The sequence below is a fragment of the Rhincodon typus genome, chromosome 6, assembly GCF_021869965.1.
Source record: "Rhincodon typus isolate 14 chromosome 6, sRhiTyp1.1, whole genome shotgun sequence".
NCBI lineage: Eukaryota > Metazoa > Chordata > Chondrichthyes > Orectolobiformes > Rhincodontidae > Rhincodon > Rhincodon typus.
This window is the reverse complement of record NC_063337.1, coordinates 61,936,326-61,955,803: the sequence shown is the minus strand read 5'-3', so window position 1 is coordinate 61,955,803 and position 19,478 is coordinate 61,936,326. Positions and strand designations below refer to the sequence as shown.

Sequence of the window (19,478 nt, the reverse complement as noted above, 5' to 3'; positions counted from 1 at the left end):
CCGATACAGTCATCAATGTAACGGAGGAAGAGGTGGGGTTTAGGGCCGGTGTAGGTACGGAAGAGGGATTGTTCCACGTAAATGGTGGAAGGGTGCTTTTCTGACTGGAAATCTGTGACCAGTAGTGCTGGGGCCCCTCTTGTTTATTATGGATGTATAAAAATTATTTGGAAGGGAATATAATGGTGTGATGAGTAACTTTTCGGATGACTCAAAAATTGGGGAGCTATGGACACTTGAGGATTTGCAGAGAATACAGCAGGATACAGACTGGCCAGAGACTTGGGTGGAGAAATGGCAGATTGAATGGAATCTGGGCAAATGCAAAATGGTGCATTTGGAAAGTCTAACGCAGGAGGGAAATATATAGTAAATGGCAGAAACCTTAGACGCATTAACATACAGAGGGATCTAGTCATTCAGATCCACTTTCTAAAAAGTGGCAACACAAGTGGATAAGGTAATCAAGAATGCGTATGTCATAATTACTTCATCAGGGCACAGAGTACAAAAATTGGCAAGTCATGCAGCAGCTGTATAGAACTTTAGTTAGGCCACATTTGTATACAGTTCTGATTGCCACACTACCAGAAGGATGTGGATGCTTTGGAGAAGGTACAGAAAGTTTATTAGGATATTGCTTAATTTGGAGGATATTACTTATGAAAGGAGACACTGGTCAAACTGGGTTTGTTTTCATTTGAACAAAGGATGAGGAATGACCTGATAAAAGTTTACAAAATTAGGAGAGGCATGGCTAGAATGAAGTACCAGATTTTTTTCTACAGGGTAGAGTTGTCTATTATAATATGGGACATAGGTTTAAGGTATAAGGGGCAAGATTTAAACAGGATGTGAGAGCTAAGTGTTTTTTTTTTTAAAAACAAGAATGCACTGCCAGATGAGGTGGTAGAAGCAGATACAATAGCAACATTTAAGACGCCTTTTGACAGATATGCAAATAGGCAGGGAAGAGAGGGAAATGGACCGTATAGAGGCTAGAAAGGCGACCTATCGGTGCAGAAAAGCTTCCGATGTCTTGGAAAAATGCTAAATATAACATCCTTATTCAAAATGGTTCGGGATCGAGGTGGGGGAGAAGAGCAGAAAAAGGCAGAAAGTAGGAAACTACAGACCAGTTAGTTTAACATGTTGTTGGGAAATTGTTATTAATTCATTGATAATGGATTGTAACAGGACAGTTGGAAAATCAAAGTACAATCCATCAGAGTCAACATGGTTTTATGATGGGTATATCTTGTTTGATTATTTTGCTGGCGTTGAAGATCTACGAAGCAACATGAGTAATGTGGATCCTATAGATGTAGTATTTCTGGACTTCCAGAAGGCATTTGATAAGATGCAGTGCAAAAAGCTAATATACAAGGTAAGATCATTGAATGTTGAGAATAATTTATTAGCTTGGATAGAGAATTGGCTGACCCACAGAAAGCAGAGATGGGATAAATGGGTCTTTTTCTGGTTGGCAGGTGGGGTGCCACAGGGGTCAGTTCTTGAGGTTCCAACCATTTACAATTTATTTTAATGACTTGGATACTGGGACAGTACGTACTATAGCCAAATTTGCAAATGACAGTAACAGGGGAAGGCGGGGGGGTGGGGCAGCAAGTGGAATTCTCGCATTTATTGAAGGAAAAAAAAAAAGAGTTGAAAAAAAAAGCGAAATGTCACTGTGTTATGTCCAAAGTATTAGTTAGATCACACCTGGAGTATTGCGTACAATTTTGGTCCCTTACTCGAGGGATGTACTTGTATTGCAGGCAGCTCTGAGACAATTCACTAGATGCATTTCAGAGCTGAGGGTTGGTCTATGAAGAGAGTTTGAGCATTTTAGGCCTATACACTGGAGTTTAGAAATGAGAGGAGATCTAATAGAGCTATACAAAATACTACAGAGGAATGACAAAGTAGACATGGAACAGATGGTTACTCATGTGGGAAATCTAGAATGAGAGGCCATAAATTTAGGATATGGGTGGTGGATTTAGATTTAGACTTTACTGTCACGTGTACTCAAGTATAGAAGTACAGAAGAACAGTGAGAAGTTTGCAATGTCGTTACATATGGCACCATCTTAGGTACATGTGCCTAGATACGAAAACTTAAGAACAAGAAAGAAAGGAATAAGGAACAAAGTTGAAAGTTAAACATGGCAGTCACTCTTAGCATAGCGTTAAAAAAAAGTTAATAGTTAAACGTTACAGTCCTTCTTAGTGCAAAGTCAAAAAATAAAGAAATAAAGCTATAAAGTTCAACCATTGCAGTCTTTAATTGCTTAACCATGCTGGGACCACACTTCCTTAAAGGACTCGATCTCCCCTGCTCTCATCGTTGCTGTACATATCAGGAGAACCTCCATCGCCGCGCTGGATCCTGGATCTCCAAAGCCCTGATCCAGGTGCCGTTTGCACCAGGCCTCAGCCTCACCTTCAGTCGGCGCACCGGGCTGCAAGAACTCACCAAGTGTCCCAGGTCAGGTACCTAGCCGCTGCCCTGCACTGGACATCTAGATGACTGCAAATTCAATGAGCCTGATATTGCTGCCTTTCTTCAGAAGTTAGCAGGAGAAAAGCTAAAAAAAGTTAAGTGAAGAAAGGAAAAGATATACGAGGAAAGGGGAAAAAAGAAATGGAAGCAGAGCGGATGGAGTGGACAAGCCTACACCACCGCCACCTTGCAGAGATGCCAACAGCAACAAGTCCACAATGGGCCTATTGGCCGCTGTCACAACTGGGCTCTTCAACAAGACGCAAGATATAAAAGAAAATAAGAGAAAAGGGAGGGGAAAAAAAGGAAAAGAAACAAAAAGAAAAAAGTGTGGCACCAGGCTCAGAGGCCCTACTCCGCTTCATGACATACTCGTTGTATAATTACTGTTGGGTAGGGATTAATGGGAACTTTGCTGTCAAATCGAGGGGGAAAGGAAGTTGACAAGAAACAGCCAGAGGGCTCGGAATTAAAACAGAGATCAGGAGAAATTACTTGTCTCAAAGGGTTGTGAACTTATAGAATTCAGTACCCGAGTGTGATGGATGGTGGGACAATGAATAAAATTTAGAAGGGGGATAGACAGACTTTTAATTAGTAAAGGGTTGAAGATTATGGAGATTGGGAAAATGGACTTTAGGCATAGATCAACCACGATCAAAACAAATGCCAGAACTCACTAGAAGGGCTGAATAACCCACTCTTGCTCTTAGTTCTATGTTCTTGGGGCTCCAAAAAAGTGTCACAAAAACATTCCAAAAAACTCATCTTTTGGAGCACTCATGTCAATTCAATTGTCCTTATGAAGGTCAAACACCCTCGTAAGTATAACATCTTTTACAAACTTTTCTTCCAAGCTCCAATAAATTTCTCTCCTAGTCATTTGTCCAACATTATAACCATTATCAGGTGGCCTATTACCTACTACCACCAGTGTTTTCTGACTCTTGTTATTCCTAACTTCCATGCATCTGGTCACTTCTATTTTATATATGTGCGTACATCCTTTGTTTTTACCTTCTACAGAATTATGGAAAACAAAGTTTTACGTAAAACATTTTGTCAATGATATAACATTTTTCAAAACACTTTACACAAGAGTATTCAAGGGCACATTCAGACACATTAATACTGCAGTGGGAGGAATTGGTGAATTTTCTCTTTTTCAGACAGACACTCACCAAAATCATAATCCTGCTGAATGTACTTGTTCCTTTGACTTGTATTGCAAACTCCACTTCCATGGTCAGGAGTGGATTCAATACTGTCGGTGAAGGACTTGATTGGTGCCTGGACTTGATTGATGCCTGGATTTGAATGTTGATTGTGTGTGTTGCTATCAGTATCAAGGACATTTGAATTCTGTAACAGTTTAAAAGTAATGCTGCCTCAGTTTCCCCAAAAATTGCTGTTTGACATTTTGAAGGAAAGAATATCTGGCCTCTAAACTCCTTGAATAAAAGAAGCCACACCAAGAATTCTCCAGACAATCATAATCATGAAACCTTAGAAGATAAAAGTTAAGAGACAATACTATCTTGCAGGCAATCATTTGGATTTAACACTTTTGCACACGTTAGGAAACTGATGAGTTTTAAAATAAAAGTTTTAAAATATTCTAAGTTGAAATACTGTGCATTCTTAATGGCCCATGATTATAAAGAACATAAACTTCAAAACGTAAATGAATTATGAAAAATAGTCACAAATGTAAATACCGAGACAGAGAAATCAAGGAGATGTTATGATCCAGGCAAGGAACAAGAGAATTTGAAAAACATGCAAGTTGGCAGAAGAATGGATCAATGTTTCCGGTTCAGGATGAGGGGAAGAAGCAGCACCGCTACAGCCATTGTTGTATTCAGAAACAAAGTTGTTCTAGCATACATAAAAGATCAGTGGCTTAGCATTACAATCAAATCTTAGCACCTTGTTAGAAGTAGAAGACAATGAAGTACTTGAAACACCAAAATCAGGTCTGGTCTCCAAAGGTTGCAATTCTAGATCCGAATCTGGTTGGGAAGACTGTAGCTTGACATGGAAATTAGGGACTCCTTGGGTTGAAGTATTATGAACAGTTGCAGGGTCTAGAAAAAAAAAATTGGGAAATTAAGCTCATATAGAACTGGAATACGACTCCATGACTTTTTAATTCCATGTCAGAACTGAAGAAAATGAACAAAAAAAAATCTTGCTGTGAACATGAGCATTGTAGTATTCACTAACAAGGTTTCCTTGAGTAGATAATCTAGAAAAGATTAACAAAGTTTCTCTTATTGTTGTCTGCATTCACAAGTTCCAGCAAAGACTCCATAGTGAGGGTGTCAGTGGAAACAAGATGGCGCCAAACAGTAGCAACTTTCATTCCAATGGCAGCAGTGTAAAGGAGACTCATTTTTGACCACCACACCCATGACCCAGAATGGAGCACTTAACAAGAAGGTCTGTAAAGTTGGACACTTTCTTTATTTTTTCTATGTTTTGATTTATTTTTCTGTGTTAAGATGGCACTGGAGAGTAGCGACACTATACAACACTTTTCACTGCATTTTTGTAACAGGATACATGTGACAATAAATAAATCAAATCATTCTGTCCTGAGCATACTGGAAGAGGGGTGGAAAAGATATGAGAGGAGGAGGAAAGGTTGGGTGGGGGGTGAATAATGTAATCTCTCGTTAATGTACTTGGGCATTAAGTTATAGCAGAGTTCAGACCTCCAGCATACACAGTTGTTTTATTCTAGCTGTTGTTCTTCTTGTTTTCAGGGCCTAAGCACCTTGATTTTGGATAGTGCAAATGCAGTTCATTGCAGCAATCATAACAAAATTAAAATACTCTACACTTGCATCTTACAACAAATATGTATAATGATTCCAAAACTGCAAACAACGAATGATTCCTGCTGTTAAGATTTCAACGTTGACAATTTTGATTGAGAAACTCCAATCAGGGTCAGAAACCCTATTTGAACTTAAAAAATATCCTCTGCTTTTTTGATGATTTCTACAGTCATATTTCCCATACATGGGCATTTTGTTGTAAAGCAGGCCAAGAGTTTTCGAATCCGGCAATGGAGAAGATTGTTGTTAAAATCATGCCTTCTTTTACACCAATGAGTACAGTATTTTAAAAGTTTAACTTCCCGACAGATACTTGCAAAACCACACAGGTGTTGGTGCACACTGCCACGACAGGTTAAGGCTACCAGATTGGTTGTGCATTTTTTTGGGAGCAAGAATGCCTAGGAAGGAAGCAGGACAGGTAGCACAATTTTCCCATCCTCTCCTAAGTGTGAGAGTGCTTAGGGTAGGTAGGAGAGTTGGGTCAGGTGTTGGTGCTGCACTAACTGGGGGATGCAGAGGTCAGTGGTGAGTTTGGGGTGGGGGGGGAAGAGGGGTATTCAGTTTAATGATTATTTAAGAATTACAAATAGGTTTTTAACCTTCTAAAATTTGTGCTAAAACCCTCACTGATTTCATCATTTTGGTTTGGAGCAGTGAACTGGGAACTGTGTGTGAAAGATAACTTTTGGACTGTGGGTAACAGCTTGAACTAAAAGCAAAACAGACCAAACAATTTTTGATTGTTCGTGAGGTGTGAAAGTTAATTGCAGGTTTGTTCCTGATAAAGATTTCTGCAAATGCACCGTCACATAACTGAAGGTGGCTACTAATGAAGGCTGTACCTGGGAATTGATTCCAGAAAGTCTGGAAAAGATCTATCCTCAAGCAGATGTTGAATGTTAACTGGGACCTTGTGGAGGACGCTATCTGTCAGGGAGTGGTCATTCGGAATTGGACTGTTTTCTGTGAAGACATATGTGGCTGTTGGTGCCACAGCGTGAAGATTTGGAAGCTCCCTGCCTAACCTCCTGCAAAACTTGGAAGCTCAGAATAAAAAAGGTATCCTTTATCTGAATGAACTGAAATGGTGGTCCAAATCGATATCTTCAGAAAAATCAATCAATCAAGAAACAATAATCAATGCCAGTGAAACAATGCATTGCGAAAGTCACTTAACTAGAATCATAAAATCCCTCCAGAGAAGAAAGAAGCCATGTAGCTCATCAAGTCTGCGCTGGCCCTCTGAAGAGCATCCCACCCTACCTGCATAACCCCACATTTACGAAGATCCACCTAACCTACACATTCCTGGACACTAACAGACAATTTAGCATAGCCAATCTACCTAACCTGCACATCTTTAGAACCTGGGAGGAAACTGGAACACCCAGAAGAGACCCACACAGAATGTGCAAACTCAAGACACAGACACAGTCACTGACTCCCAAGGTTGAAGTAGAACTCAGGTCCTTGGTGCTGCGTGGCAGCAGGGTTAACCATTGTGTTAGCATGCGAATCAGGTCAGCTTTTAAAGTTTTCTTTTATTTAGCCATTGTCTGTCTGTTTGTCGGTCTTTTGTGTGAATGGGGCTGAAAACAAAAGTTTTGCATTTAAAGCACAGACGTGGTTGTTTAAAATTTCCTCTGCTAAAGCTACTCTATTGTTTAAATTGTGAAGTCTTTTGTTTTAAGATACAAACCAGTGTCTGGAATTGGTCAAGAACCACTAGCTGTCAATTTTGAGGATCCTTGAAAGTTTTAATTTTACTGTGTTGCTAAGAGGAGCAAAAAGGCTAATTTGGTTCATTTGTCTGTCTGAGTGTCCTAACACTCAGTTAATTATTACGTTCAACTGACTCTGAACCTTCAGATTGAGAGTTTTAGGCACAGCGGAATTGCCTAGCAGAATTTTCAAGTTCCAGGACATTTCCCTGAGTCAGCCATTTTGGAAATCCCACAAGGTCCCAAGGTGCAATCCCAGTCTATGCTGCTGCAAGGATTATCGCCCCATCATAACATCTGGACTATTTTGTTCTGCAACTTGTTCGAAGTGTAACAAGACAATAGTGCAATATCCACGAGAAGGCAAATGGGATTGAAACAGACAAGTGAACAGAATGATCAAGATAGTTACTGCAGTGGGCAAAATGACAATGTATTACAGAGAAATGTGTATATTAGATCTGGGAGCTATGAAATACTTAACAATTTAATCATCAGCAGTGACAAAACACGAAAATGCTGAATTGTATATCTAAAATCATAACCAGGGAGGTCTTTGCAGTTCATTCTGGATGAACAATGCAACAGCCAGATTAATTTGCAATGCAGCACTCTATTCTGGTTACTGCATCACAACAAGAATCATGCACATCAGATAGGACATAGGCTACAGCAACAAAACTGATTGCTTGTGCAAAAGAAATAAACCAGAAAACCGGATAAACTTACCTGTGTGTATAAAACACATATATTATACACACACACGCACGTACGCACGCAGTGAAATCAGCTTCTTCATAGTACAGGTTAAAAACAGCACAACCTCCAAATTAATATAGAATATTATAAAACCCTTAGAATAATTTTCCAAATGGGATAATAGACACATCGAAGTACAGGCATTTAAAGAAAATACAATGATGGAACATTTAAATATAAACATTGGGTTAAATTATATTTTCTTAAATTTTGTTTTCCTAATGAACAGTATTAAACACAAAATTACTTACCCTGATTCTTTCCACTTGAATTAATCAATTGGTTTAGGTTTCTAGTATACTTCTCTACTACCTGCTGAATTTTTCTTCCTGTTGGAATGCATTCTTCTAAACTGGGACCACAATGCTCAATGTCTTGATTTTCAGCTGTGTCCTTGTTCACAGAGAGTGAAGGTGAAGAAGTCGAGGGAGGAGTTGACTGTCCAGGCATGATATCATGAGCAGTGGAGGAATGATCACCTATTAGATAAAAATAAATCAAACTGAATAAGAACTACACTAATCATAGAATACAGAAGATACAACAAACAAGAGTAGAGATGTACTTCTTAGACTATGAATCTCTGGATAGACTGCATTGGAATAGTGAGCAGTTTTGGGCCCTGCATCTAAGGAAGGATGCGCTAGGTTTGGAGGAGATCCAAAAAAGGTTTACAAAAACAATCCCAGAGATGAAACGTTTGTCATACAAGGACTGGTTGAGGACTCCGTGTCTATACTCAATGGAGTTTAGAAGAATGAGGAAGGTTCTGATTGAAACTTTCTGATTGAAGAATTCTGACAGACCTGAGTAGAGTGAATATGGAAATGATGTTTCCACTAGTAGGAGACTAGGACCCGAGGGTACGGCCTCAGAGTGAAGGGATGACCTTTTAGAACTGGGATGATAAGGAACTTCTTCAGCCAGCTGTTGGTGAATTTGTGGAATCCATTGCCACAGAAGACTGTGGAGGCCAAGTCATTGAGTGCGTTTAAGGCAGAGGCAGATAGGTTCTTGATTAGTAAGGAGATCAAGAGTTATGGGAGAAGGCAGAATGGGTTTGAGGAATATATCAGCCATAATCGAATGGCAGTGGAATTGGCTTCATTCTACTCCTATATCTTACGGTACACAGTACTACAAAAGCAACAGTTGGGGATGCAAATGCGTGTTAAATAATGCTCATTCATCCCTTAGTAATGCAAAATTTATGTTTAATCATGCAGAATCGAATACCGAATATAGATATAAAATTGTTTTGCACAACAATGTGCATTTATACAACACTTGGGGTGTCAAAATATGCTGCATCACAGAAGTTTCAACAGATAGTAGAATATGTGGAAATGAAACTGCAAACCTGGACTGAGAGGACCAATATCTGTTGGATCACTTGAAGTTAAACTCCCAGTGGATAGCGTGGTGGAAGATAGTTGACCTTCCTCGGAAGTTTTTTGAATATCACCAGAGCAAGAATAAGGAAATAATACCTGTAGCATATAAAGATTTTATGTATAAAAAGTGAAATTTAACAACAGAATCTAAAGCATAAAGCATTTAAAGAAGGTAAATAACAAATTTTATTTTCCAACTATTCCTCAGCCATAAAATTCAAGTGAAAAAAAAAATGCTGAACATCAGCATGAAAAATGTTGAAACAGCCTGAGGGAGGTCACATTCCATATATTTGTTCCACCTCTCAAAGAAAAATTAAAGAGATTACCATTGTACATCTTAGAACTGCAATGGGACAAGTCAGGAGACCGACCTAGAATAGTGCTACAACAGAAAGATTCTTACAATAGACATGGTGGTATATTTTCTAAATGCATTGGATGGTCCTTGGTTACTACAGAGAGTAGCATTGCTCTAGGATGCAATTAGGCTCTTCCCACAGTTAATGGGTAGTTTAGGAAGAGAGATCAAATCAGCAGAACGCTGTAGCTAATTTAATATAAGGAAAGAAGACTCAGAAGTTTACGTAAAAAGGAGAAACAAATCTTAGCATATTGATCAAGAGAATAAACATTTTGACAGTTGCCAAATGGACTTTTGCCATCCCCAATGCTCTCATCAAAAATGAGATAGAAAGTACAGTGAGTAAAAGGTACTTATTTTCAACCTTTCTCACATATTAAAAATCAGTGAAATCTCTCTATTCGGGTACATTTAATACCAAGTTTCAAGGCCTTCTAGGGCCCAGTTAAAATTGCAGACAGCAATTCATTCATACTTATCCATTTTTATGAATAAATTTTAAAAGGCCATTTAATAGTCAGAATTAGATTAAAAACTATGATACTAGAAACATCTCAATTTAACTCTGAACTGTATTTAATTGGCAGCAAACTTAAACTTTATTGAAGTTAATTCTACAGCTTGGAGAAATTTTCTTTACATTTGTTGGCTAATGTGGGCTTTATTACATTAATTAACCTCTCAAAAATGCTGTTTCTTTCAGTATCGTGCATCTCTAAAATCCAAATAACCAAAGCAGTTAAATTACTGAACTGTTATTATCAAGTGACAAATATCAAAATGTTGCATTTTATGGTCATCTCAACAATAATAATATTGCAAAAAAGTGGTGTTTAAATGTGAAGATCAAGCTGAATATTTTGGTATTACTGACTTAAGTATACTTACATAATTAAATTCAAATACTAGACATTAAATCATTAATTCATTTTTAAATGAAATATACTTTAAGGGCTAAGTGTTACTCAGCATTTAAAAGTCAACAGAGTTTGAAGACCTTTCCTACTTGACTGTTCCTAAAAACAACTTATATCTGGATAGTGCATTTAAGATAATGAACTATTCCAGTGTGCTTCACAAGTGCAAAGAACAAAATACTGATATTAAGTCAGCTGAGGTTAGGACACAGGTTTAGAGTTTAAGGATTGTTTTAAAGGAGGAAACAAATGCAGAGGAGAGGCCAGCAAAGATACCTACGTTACTCAGACCCTAGGCTCTGAAGGGACAGCTACTAATGATAAAGAAATTAAAATCAAGATGCACAAGAGGCCAGAATTAGAGCATCACAGATAGCTTGGATATTATTGGGATAGGGAAGGTAAAAAGAGAGGGGGAACATGGGCTTGTTTGATTTTGAAAACGAACATGAGGATTTTTTAAAAATCAAGGCACCGCTTGACCATGAGCAGCAAGCACAGAGTCAATAGAGCCATACAGCATAGAAACACAACATTTGGTCGAAGCAGTCCAGGCCATAGTCCCAGGCTAAACGAGTCCCACCGACCTGCTCCTGGCCCATATCCCTCCAAACCTTTCCTATTCATATATTTATTCAAACGTCTTTTAAACATTGTAATTGTACCCACATCCACTACTTCCTCAGGAAGTTTATTACACACGCGAACCACGCTCAGCATAAAAAAATTGCCCGTCTTTTATAAATCTCTCTCCTCTCACCTTAAAAATGTGCCCGTAGTCTTGAAATGCCCCATCCTACGGAAAAGACAACTACCATTAACCCTATCTATACCTCTCATTATTTTGTAAACTTCTATCAAGTCACCTCTCAATCTCTGCCGCTCCAGTGAAAAGCGTCCCAGCTTATCCAGCCTTTCTTTATAACTCAAACCTCCCATACCCAGCAATATCTTGGTAAATCTCTTCTGAACCCTCTCCAGCTTCTGGGCTACCAGAATGGGACACAGTATTCCAGAAGAAGCCTCACCAATGTCCTGTACAACCTCAACATGACTTCCAAACTCCTATACTCAAAGGACTGAGCAATGAAGGCAAGCATGCCAAACATTTTTCTAACCACCCTACCCGTATGTGACGCAAACTTCAAATAATTATGTACTTGCACCCCCAAGTTTCCTTGTTCTACAACACTATCCAAGGCCCTACCATTAATTGTATAAACTCTACCTTTTCCAGATTGAACTCCATCTGCCATTTTTCAGCTCATTGACCCAATCAATCAAGATCCTTTTGTAATCTTAGAAAACCTTTTTCACTGTCTAATATGCCACCAATTTTGCTATCATTCACAAACTTACTAACTGTGCCTTCTATGTTCTCATCTAAATCGCTTATATAAATGACAAATGAAAGTGGGCCAAAACCGATCGCTGCAGAACACCGCTCGTGACAGGCCTCCAGTCTGAAAAGCAACCTTCCACCAGCACTGTGTCTCCTGCTGTTGAGCCAATTATGTATCCAATTGGCAAGCTCACCCTGAATCCCATATAATCTAACTTTACTAGTCTACCACGCGGAAGCTTGTCAAAGGCTCTACTAAAATCCAAAGAAACATCTACTGCTCTGCCCTCATACTTTTTGGTAACTTCCTCAAAAAAAAACTCATTCAAGTTTGTGAGACATGATTTTCCTCACACAAAACCATGCTTACTATCCCTAAATCAACTTTTGCTTCTCAATGTCCATAAATCCTACCTTTAGATCACCTCCAACAATTTACCCACAAGTGAAGTCAGACTCACAGGTCTATAGTTCCCTGGTTTCTCTTTGCAACCTTTCCTAATCAAAAGGTACAACATAAGCCACCCTCCAGTCATCAGGCACCTCACTCAGTTATAGATGATGCAAATATTTCTGCAAGGGGTCTCGCATTTTCCTCCCTTACATCCCACAACGTTCTGGAATACATTACATCAGGTTCCAGAGATTTATCAAGCCTTTATATTCTCAAAGGCCTCCGAACTTGCTCTTCTGTAATGGAGGACTGTTTTTAAAACATCAAAATTTATTTCTCTGCATTCACTAGACTCCATTTCTTTCTCCACAGTAAAAACTGACGCGAAATATCCATTTAGTATCTCTCCCATCTCCTGGGGTTCAACACAAAGACGACCTCCTTGATCTTTAGGGAGCCCTATCCTCTCTCTATTTATCCTCTTGCTTTTAACGTATTTGTAGAATCTCTCTGGATTATCCTTAAACATATCTGCCAATGCTATCTCAAATTCCCACTTTGCCTTTCTGATTTCTCTGTCAAGAATGCCTCTACACTGTTTATATTGATTAAGAGATTCAACTGAACCAAGTTATCTATATCTAAAATAAGATTCTCTTATTCTTGACTAGAACCTCAATACATTTACTCACCACTGTTCCATAATCTTACCAGTCTTACCCTTCACTCTAATGCCTCTGAACTCTCATCATCACGCTTTTGGAAGCCTCCCATTTGTCAGACATCCTTTTACCTGCGAACAGGCTACTCCAATCAACTTTTGAAAGCTCTTGTTTCATACCATTAAAATTTGCCTTAAAAAACTGTAATGTAACACTATGGTAGCCTCAGTCAATGTTTGGAAAATTAAAATCCCCCATTATTACAACCTTATTATGCTTACCTATATCAGAGATCTTCCTACATATTTGTTTCTCAACTTTCCTCTTACACCAGCTCCTCAGCCATTGATCTATCTCCTTTATCCTTTTGTTTCTTCCCTCATTTCAGTTTGGGAGTAAACCAGAGATTACTACATTTAAGGTACTATTTTTTAATCTTCTACCTAACTTCTTAAATTCACTGTACTGTCTTAGTCTTATCCCTAAAAATTTCATTGCTACCAATGTGTACAATTATTTCTGGCTTCTCAATCTCCCCTTTAACAATATGCTTGAAGCATTTACAGACATCGTTAATCCTAGCACCAGGAAAGCAACATACCGTCCTAAATTTACACTCACTGCCACAGAATCTCCTGTCTATTCCCTTGACAGGAGAGTCCTCTATAACAATAATGCTATTAAATTTTATCAAACTCTGCCTAACATAAGAATCATTCCTAGGAAAAATAACTGACTCGCTCTTCCATTTTCCTTGGAAAGGCTATCGGCTTCAACAGTATCAAAAACCGGATATCTATTTGATACAGGAAGAGCCACTGGAGACTTTTAAACAAGTTCTTACCTTTCCTGACAGTCACCCATCTATCTGATTGATCTTGCTGTGTAACAACTTTTCTAAATCTACTTGGCATCTTACTCTGTATCTCATGTATGTCCCTAATAACATTAAGCCTAAAAAAAGGGAACTTTCAAGAACATCTGATATATAAAATAACTCATGACCTACAGAAAATAATGTTAAAGTCAAAAAAAGTTTTAAAAGATACATACAAACATATAAAGCTTAAATAAAATCAATTAGCTGATTAACTGAATAAAAAAAAAGACCTCTCTTCAATAAATTCCTTGAAGAAAAAAATCTCCTGTAGAAACGACCATGTGTATGACTCCCCGAAATGAAAACACAACTCCTTACTTTTAAAAAAAAAACTGCTGGGCTTTTCAAATCAAAAAACTTTTGCAATGTTAAAAGAAATCCTTTTAAAATGCGTATAGTTCTTTTTAAACTTCTAAATTTGTTTTAGAATAAAAAATACTCAGCCATTCACCATAGCCCCTGGAAAGCGCTTTTAAAAAAGTCCGTTTGAAAAAAAAAAGATTTTTTTTTGTTTGACTGTTAACGAAACAACTGAATAAAAAAAGTTATATTAGTGAAATATAACTGGGAAAAACTGTAAAACTATAATAATTCTTTAACTAAGCCTGTGTTCCTAGGAGCAGCTGCAAGATCCACACTGCCTCCTAGACATCCATCTAAGGAACAGTAAAATACAGAGAAGAGTAAAGATACAAGCAGAGTTTTCAATGAGTTAAATAAAAGAAAGTAAAATGAGTACGATAGAGAATGAGAGTGGCGACCAATATTTGTTTATCATGTTAGAATAACTGTGAAACTGAAAGAATCAATAGTGTGATAACCACAGTACAACTTGTCTCAACTGGCACAGAATGACGTGAAATAAATTAATGCTGGGATAGAAATAAACTAATCACTACCTAAAAATAGAACCCTTTGAAACAATGTGCTCTTTCTTCACTACTTATCAATTAACTAAGAATCTGACTTCAAAGCTACTTTCTTCATATTTGTGTGGAATACGTTTCTCATGTAGAGGTTGCAGCCAAAAAAAGACAGTTAGCTGAAATCATTGACATCCACATATATCAAAGAAAAAATTATTTTGAAAGTACTTTCTAAATCACTAAAGGTAATTAAGTCATTCCAAATTAGTATAAATAAGCTTGCTTATTAAAATGGAACATGTACACAGCAGCTTTAATTACTTTAATGCAAGGTGAGGGATCTATAAATATTTACATTAACATTTATTTGACAGATTGGATGTGAAATTGGTGGCAGGTAGGGTTTTGGTCTGTGTTAGAGGGGGTTCAATGATTAACTTGTCAGCCTTTCTGCAGTCTCATGTTTTAAACCAACATACGAGAGAGCATATACCTGGAAGTGAAATAGGAGTTTGTTTGCATTAGGATATTTTCCAACTGGGTAGAAGAAATCTCGAACTAAATCAATTTGTCATGGACTTGATTCTTTTGCTTATGCAAAAGAACAAGATTAGAAAGCTTTTAGGGTTCAGTTTGCAGAAATCCTGGTTAAAGTTAGATGCAAGAAGAGTTTTGTCTGGAGAAAGCACTCAGAATAGTTGGAAAGTAGGTCATCTCAATGCAAGGATTTTAGTTTGAAAATTCCAGACCAGAAGTAGTACTGGGTTAGAAGCCTGAGGGATTATTTGAAGAAAATGACAGCTCAGTTGTGTGACTGATCAAAGAACAGGCCATCAAACTTTCAAGACTGAGAATTGAATGAAACAGTTAGATGAAACCTACTGATGACTAACAATGTAACCCGCAAAGAAGTATATTTCATTTTTGATCTTAATTTGAAGAACTAGTTAATTATGTGATAACTAGTATTTAAAATATAGATTTGATAGCAAAGGGAACTTTCTCTGGTATTTGAATGCTCTAGTTTCATGACGTCAGGATAGATGTAATTCAATTTTTACCACACGCTTTGAAATCTTTCAAGCTGTTTTATACATAAATAGTTTGGCTTAGCTATTTTACCTTCTTTGTGTAATAAACTCCTGTTTCTTGTTAAAATCAAATCCACTGCACTGTGTGCTTGAGTTTCAGTGAAAGACCACCTCATTTAAAAAATATGTTCTATCAAGCCAGATCACAGCCTGACTTGTCCAGTAATAACAATAGCTGAGATCATAACACCACCAAGATGGGTAGTTCTGATAACTTTAGGAATGAGGTACCCATACACATGGAGACCAAGCTCAGTTCATGTAGCGAACATCACTGAAAATATTTAAAAGCAAAGTGAATATATTTTATTCATTCATAGCATGTTGGGCTAGTATTTATTGCTCATCACTAGTTGCCTTTAAGATAGTGAGCTGCTTTCTCAAATCGCTGCAGTGCATTTGCTGTAGGTAGACCCATAATGCTGTTCAGGAGGAATGCCAGGATATTGACACAGCGACACTGAAGGATCAGCAATATATTTCCTAGTCAGGATGGATGAGTGTTGGCTGGGGAATTTGCAGGCGGTACTATTCCATATATCTGCTGCCTTTGTTTTTCTAGATGGAAGCGGTCATGGTTTTGGAAGGTGATGGCAAGTATAATACAATGTGAATAAATGGGAGGTTGCCACTGATAGCAAAAATGGGAAGGCAGGTTATTATTTAATTGGCTGTAAACTGAGCATGGGGAATTTTCAACAAGAGCTAGGTACCCATGAGCACCAGTTGCTGAAAGTAAACACACAGATGCAACAGACAGTAAAGGCGATAAACTGTATGTTGGTCTTCATAGCAACAGGATTCAAATACAGCAATAAGGATGTCTCGTTGTAATTATATACAGGGCATTGATGAGGCTACACCTAGAATATTGTGCACTATTTTGGTCTCCTTATCTGAAGAAGGATATTATTGCTTTAAAAGGGAGAGCAACGAAGGTTCACCAAATTGATTCCTGGGCTGGTGGGACTGACGTATGCGAATAAATTAAGTCAGTTAGGGTTGCGTTCACTGGAGTTTAGAAGAATGAGCAGGCAGGGATATCATAGATACCTGTAAAATACTAACAAGTCTAGGCAGGCTAGATGTTCCAGGTGGTGGGGCAGATTCCAGAGCTAGGGGTAATAGCTCAAGGGGTAAACTTATTTGGACTGAGATAAGGAGAAATGTATTCGCCAGTGGTAAACCTGCGTGGAATTCACTGTTATAGAAGTGATTCAGTCCAAAACATTATGTTTTCAAGAAGGCTTTAGATACAGGTTTTGTAGCTAGAGATCAAGGGGAGATGGGATTAGGGAATTGAGCTCAGCCATGATCATACTGAATGGCAGAGCAGGCTCGAGGAGTTGGGAGCAGGCTCGAGGAGTTGAATGAGCCTACTCTTGCTCCTATCTTCTAGGTTTCTTCTTCTTGCATCATTGCTCTACAGAAACAACTGTTAGAATATCAGAAAAGTAATAACCATTTCTACATGCACACACAAAGAAACAAACAAACAAACAGTTACAGGCACAGAATCACACACAAAATACTGAGCTCAGTTCAAGTGTAGTGAACATCACTGGAAATATTTTAAAATCAGTATGTAAGTATTTGCATCATTGCTCAGTACAAAAGTTACACCCAATCGCAGAAGAAATACCTGTTTGCACATCCACACAATAACTTCTTTCAAAACAAACAGACACACACACACACAGACACACACACAGACACGCTTCTCCAGTCTGGTCACTAATCATTCACTATTTAACCAAATAATGATCAGATTTGGCTATTTTTCATCATTGACCCACTGAATACACCAGTGGATCTCAGAAGAGACTCAGATGGATTAAAACCTGAAAGGTTATAATCGGTGTAACAAAGCCATCTGCCCTTTTCATTTGATTACCTCTCCCTTGATTCAACAATGTACAATTTCTTGACATTTTAAATTCGTGGCATAATCAAGCATCTGTAGGTCTGATTAACAAACCAGATTCAAAATGAAACCAAAACTTAGAGAAAAAAAAACTCTAATATATTTAAAATATTAGATCCTGATGCAAGCAATTTGAGGAAATATTACAAATTAAGAATTCACTAGACTATCCCTCAGTAACTTACTGATTCCTAAATACACAAATGAACAGAAAAATATACTTGGCAGTAACCACAGATGTATTAATATTAGAAAAGTGATTGATTGCTTGCTGTATCAATCAGAATGAACACTGATGATTTACAATAATGCTGACATTTATAATAAAATTATTACTTGCCTTACTAGCTGCACGACATGTTGGGCCAGCAAACTCAAGCGTAGTGCTTTCAACATGAGTGAGACCTAATTTTAGGTAAGTAGGAACAATCAGATCAAGTGATACAAATCTCTTCAGTCTGGAATTCATTCTTCCTCTAGATTCATACATCATTTCATCTATCATAAACTTATCCATATGGATTTCCCATTCCAAAGGTCAAAATCTTATCAAAATAGAACTAACTGAGTTCTTACTCTTTTGGAAATGAAAATTATTTTCAACCTCAAATTTTGCCTCAGGGTTATTAATGTTATGACTTTCAGTCACTTATTCCTCTTGCTTTGCTGTTTCTTTTAACAAGTTTTAAAATTAGCTTCTTGGATATGAAGCACAGATGTACCAAAGATGTCTGTAACTAACTTCAAAACTAGCCTTAAAAAATAGTTTTAGGATAACCAAAGACTGAATTGTCAGAATATAATGCTTCTATAAAACATTAATTTTCATGAAATATATACTCAAAAAGATAACAAGGAACGAAATTTTCTAAGTAATCAAATGTGACTTTCTTTACACTGCTGCAGGGTTGCAGTAACATAGACACTAACTTAATAAATATCAAACCAAATAAACTATACATCTTTGAAATTAACTTAGTGCAGAAAGTATCTAGCATCATGAATGGTTGCTCTTATCGCTTATCAACCATCAGGTAACATCCCCACTTTCAGTGGATAATTGAGAGAAAGGCAGTGATAAAGCAGCTAAAGATGGTTTTGCCTTGGACACCACCCTGAGGAACACCTGCAAAGATATCCGAGAACTGAAACGTTGGACCGTCAAAAGCCACAACCATCTTCCTTTATGCTAGATTCGACTCCAACCAGCAAATCTTACTCACCAATTCCCAATTCCTACTGTCTCCAGGTTTTACCCATGCTCCTTGATGGCACACTCAACCAAAAGTGACCTTGATGTCAAGAAATAACAAGGTGTAGAGCTGGATGAACACAGCAGGCCAAGCAGCATCAGAGGAGCAGGAAGGCTGATGTTTCGGACCTAGACACTTCCCTTGATGTCAAGAGCACTGTTTCTCACCTCATCTCTGTTATTCGACTCATTTGTTTAGGTTGAATGAAGGATGTAATGAATTAAGTGATTCTCATAGAATCCAAATTAAGCATCAATGAACAGGTTATTCTGAACAAGAGATAGTAGGAACTGCAGATGCTGGAGAATCCGAGACAACAAGGTGCAGGGCTGGATGTACACAGCAGGCCAAGCAGCATCATAGGAGCAGAGAGGCTGACGTTTCGGGCCTAGACCCTTCATCAGAAAAGGGGGAGGGGAAGGGGGTTTTGAAATAAATAGGGAGAGAGTGGGAGGCGGATAGAAGAGGGATAGAGGAGAGGATAGGTGGAGAGGAAACAAACAGGTCGAAGAGGCGGGGATGGAGCCAGGAAAGGTGAGTGTAGGTAGGGAGTTAG

At 38.0% G+C, this 19,478-nt stretch overlaps 1 protein-coding gene and 1 non-coding gene across 9 annotated transcripts in view; both read right to left on the bottom strand.

The window, feature by feature from the left end:
- cep295 (centrosomal protein 295) overlaps positions 1-19,478 on the bottom strand; it is a 141,671-nt gene that overhangs the window by 43,866 nt on the left and 78,327 nt on the right. For all 8 annotated transcript variants that reach the window (XR_007262362.1, XM_048598511.1, XM_048598505.1 and 5 more), the window contains 5 exons: positions 18,010-18,074; positions 9,196-9,325; positions 8,087-8,314; positions 4,439-4,596; positions 3,691-3,871 (listed from right to left, as the gene is read on the bottom strand). Coding sequence is in view for 7 of the 8 variants with exons in the window: in XM_048598511.1 (XP_048454468.1) it covers positions 3,691-3,871; positions 4,439-4,596; positions 8,087-8,314; positions 9,196-9,325; positions 18,010-18,074 (762 nt within the window). In the remaining variant the exon portion in view is untranslated. The remainder of the gene's footprint in view (positions 1-3,690; positions 3,872-4,438; positions 4,597-8,086; positions 8,315-9,195; positions 9,326-18,009; positions 18,075-19,478) is intronic.
- LOC125483429 lies at positions 17,465-17,538 on the bottom strand. The gene has a single exon (XR_007262377.1). It is a non-coding gene; the product is annotated as a small nucleolar RNA U2-19 (small nucleolar RNA).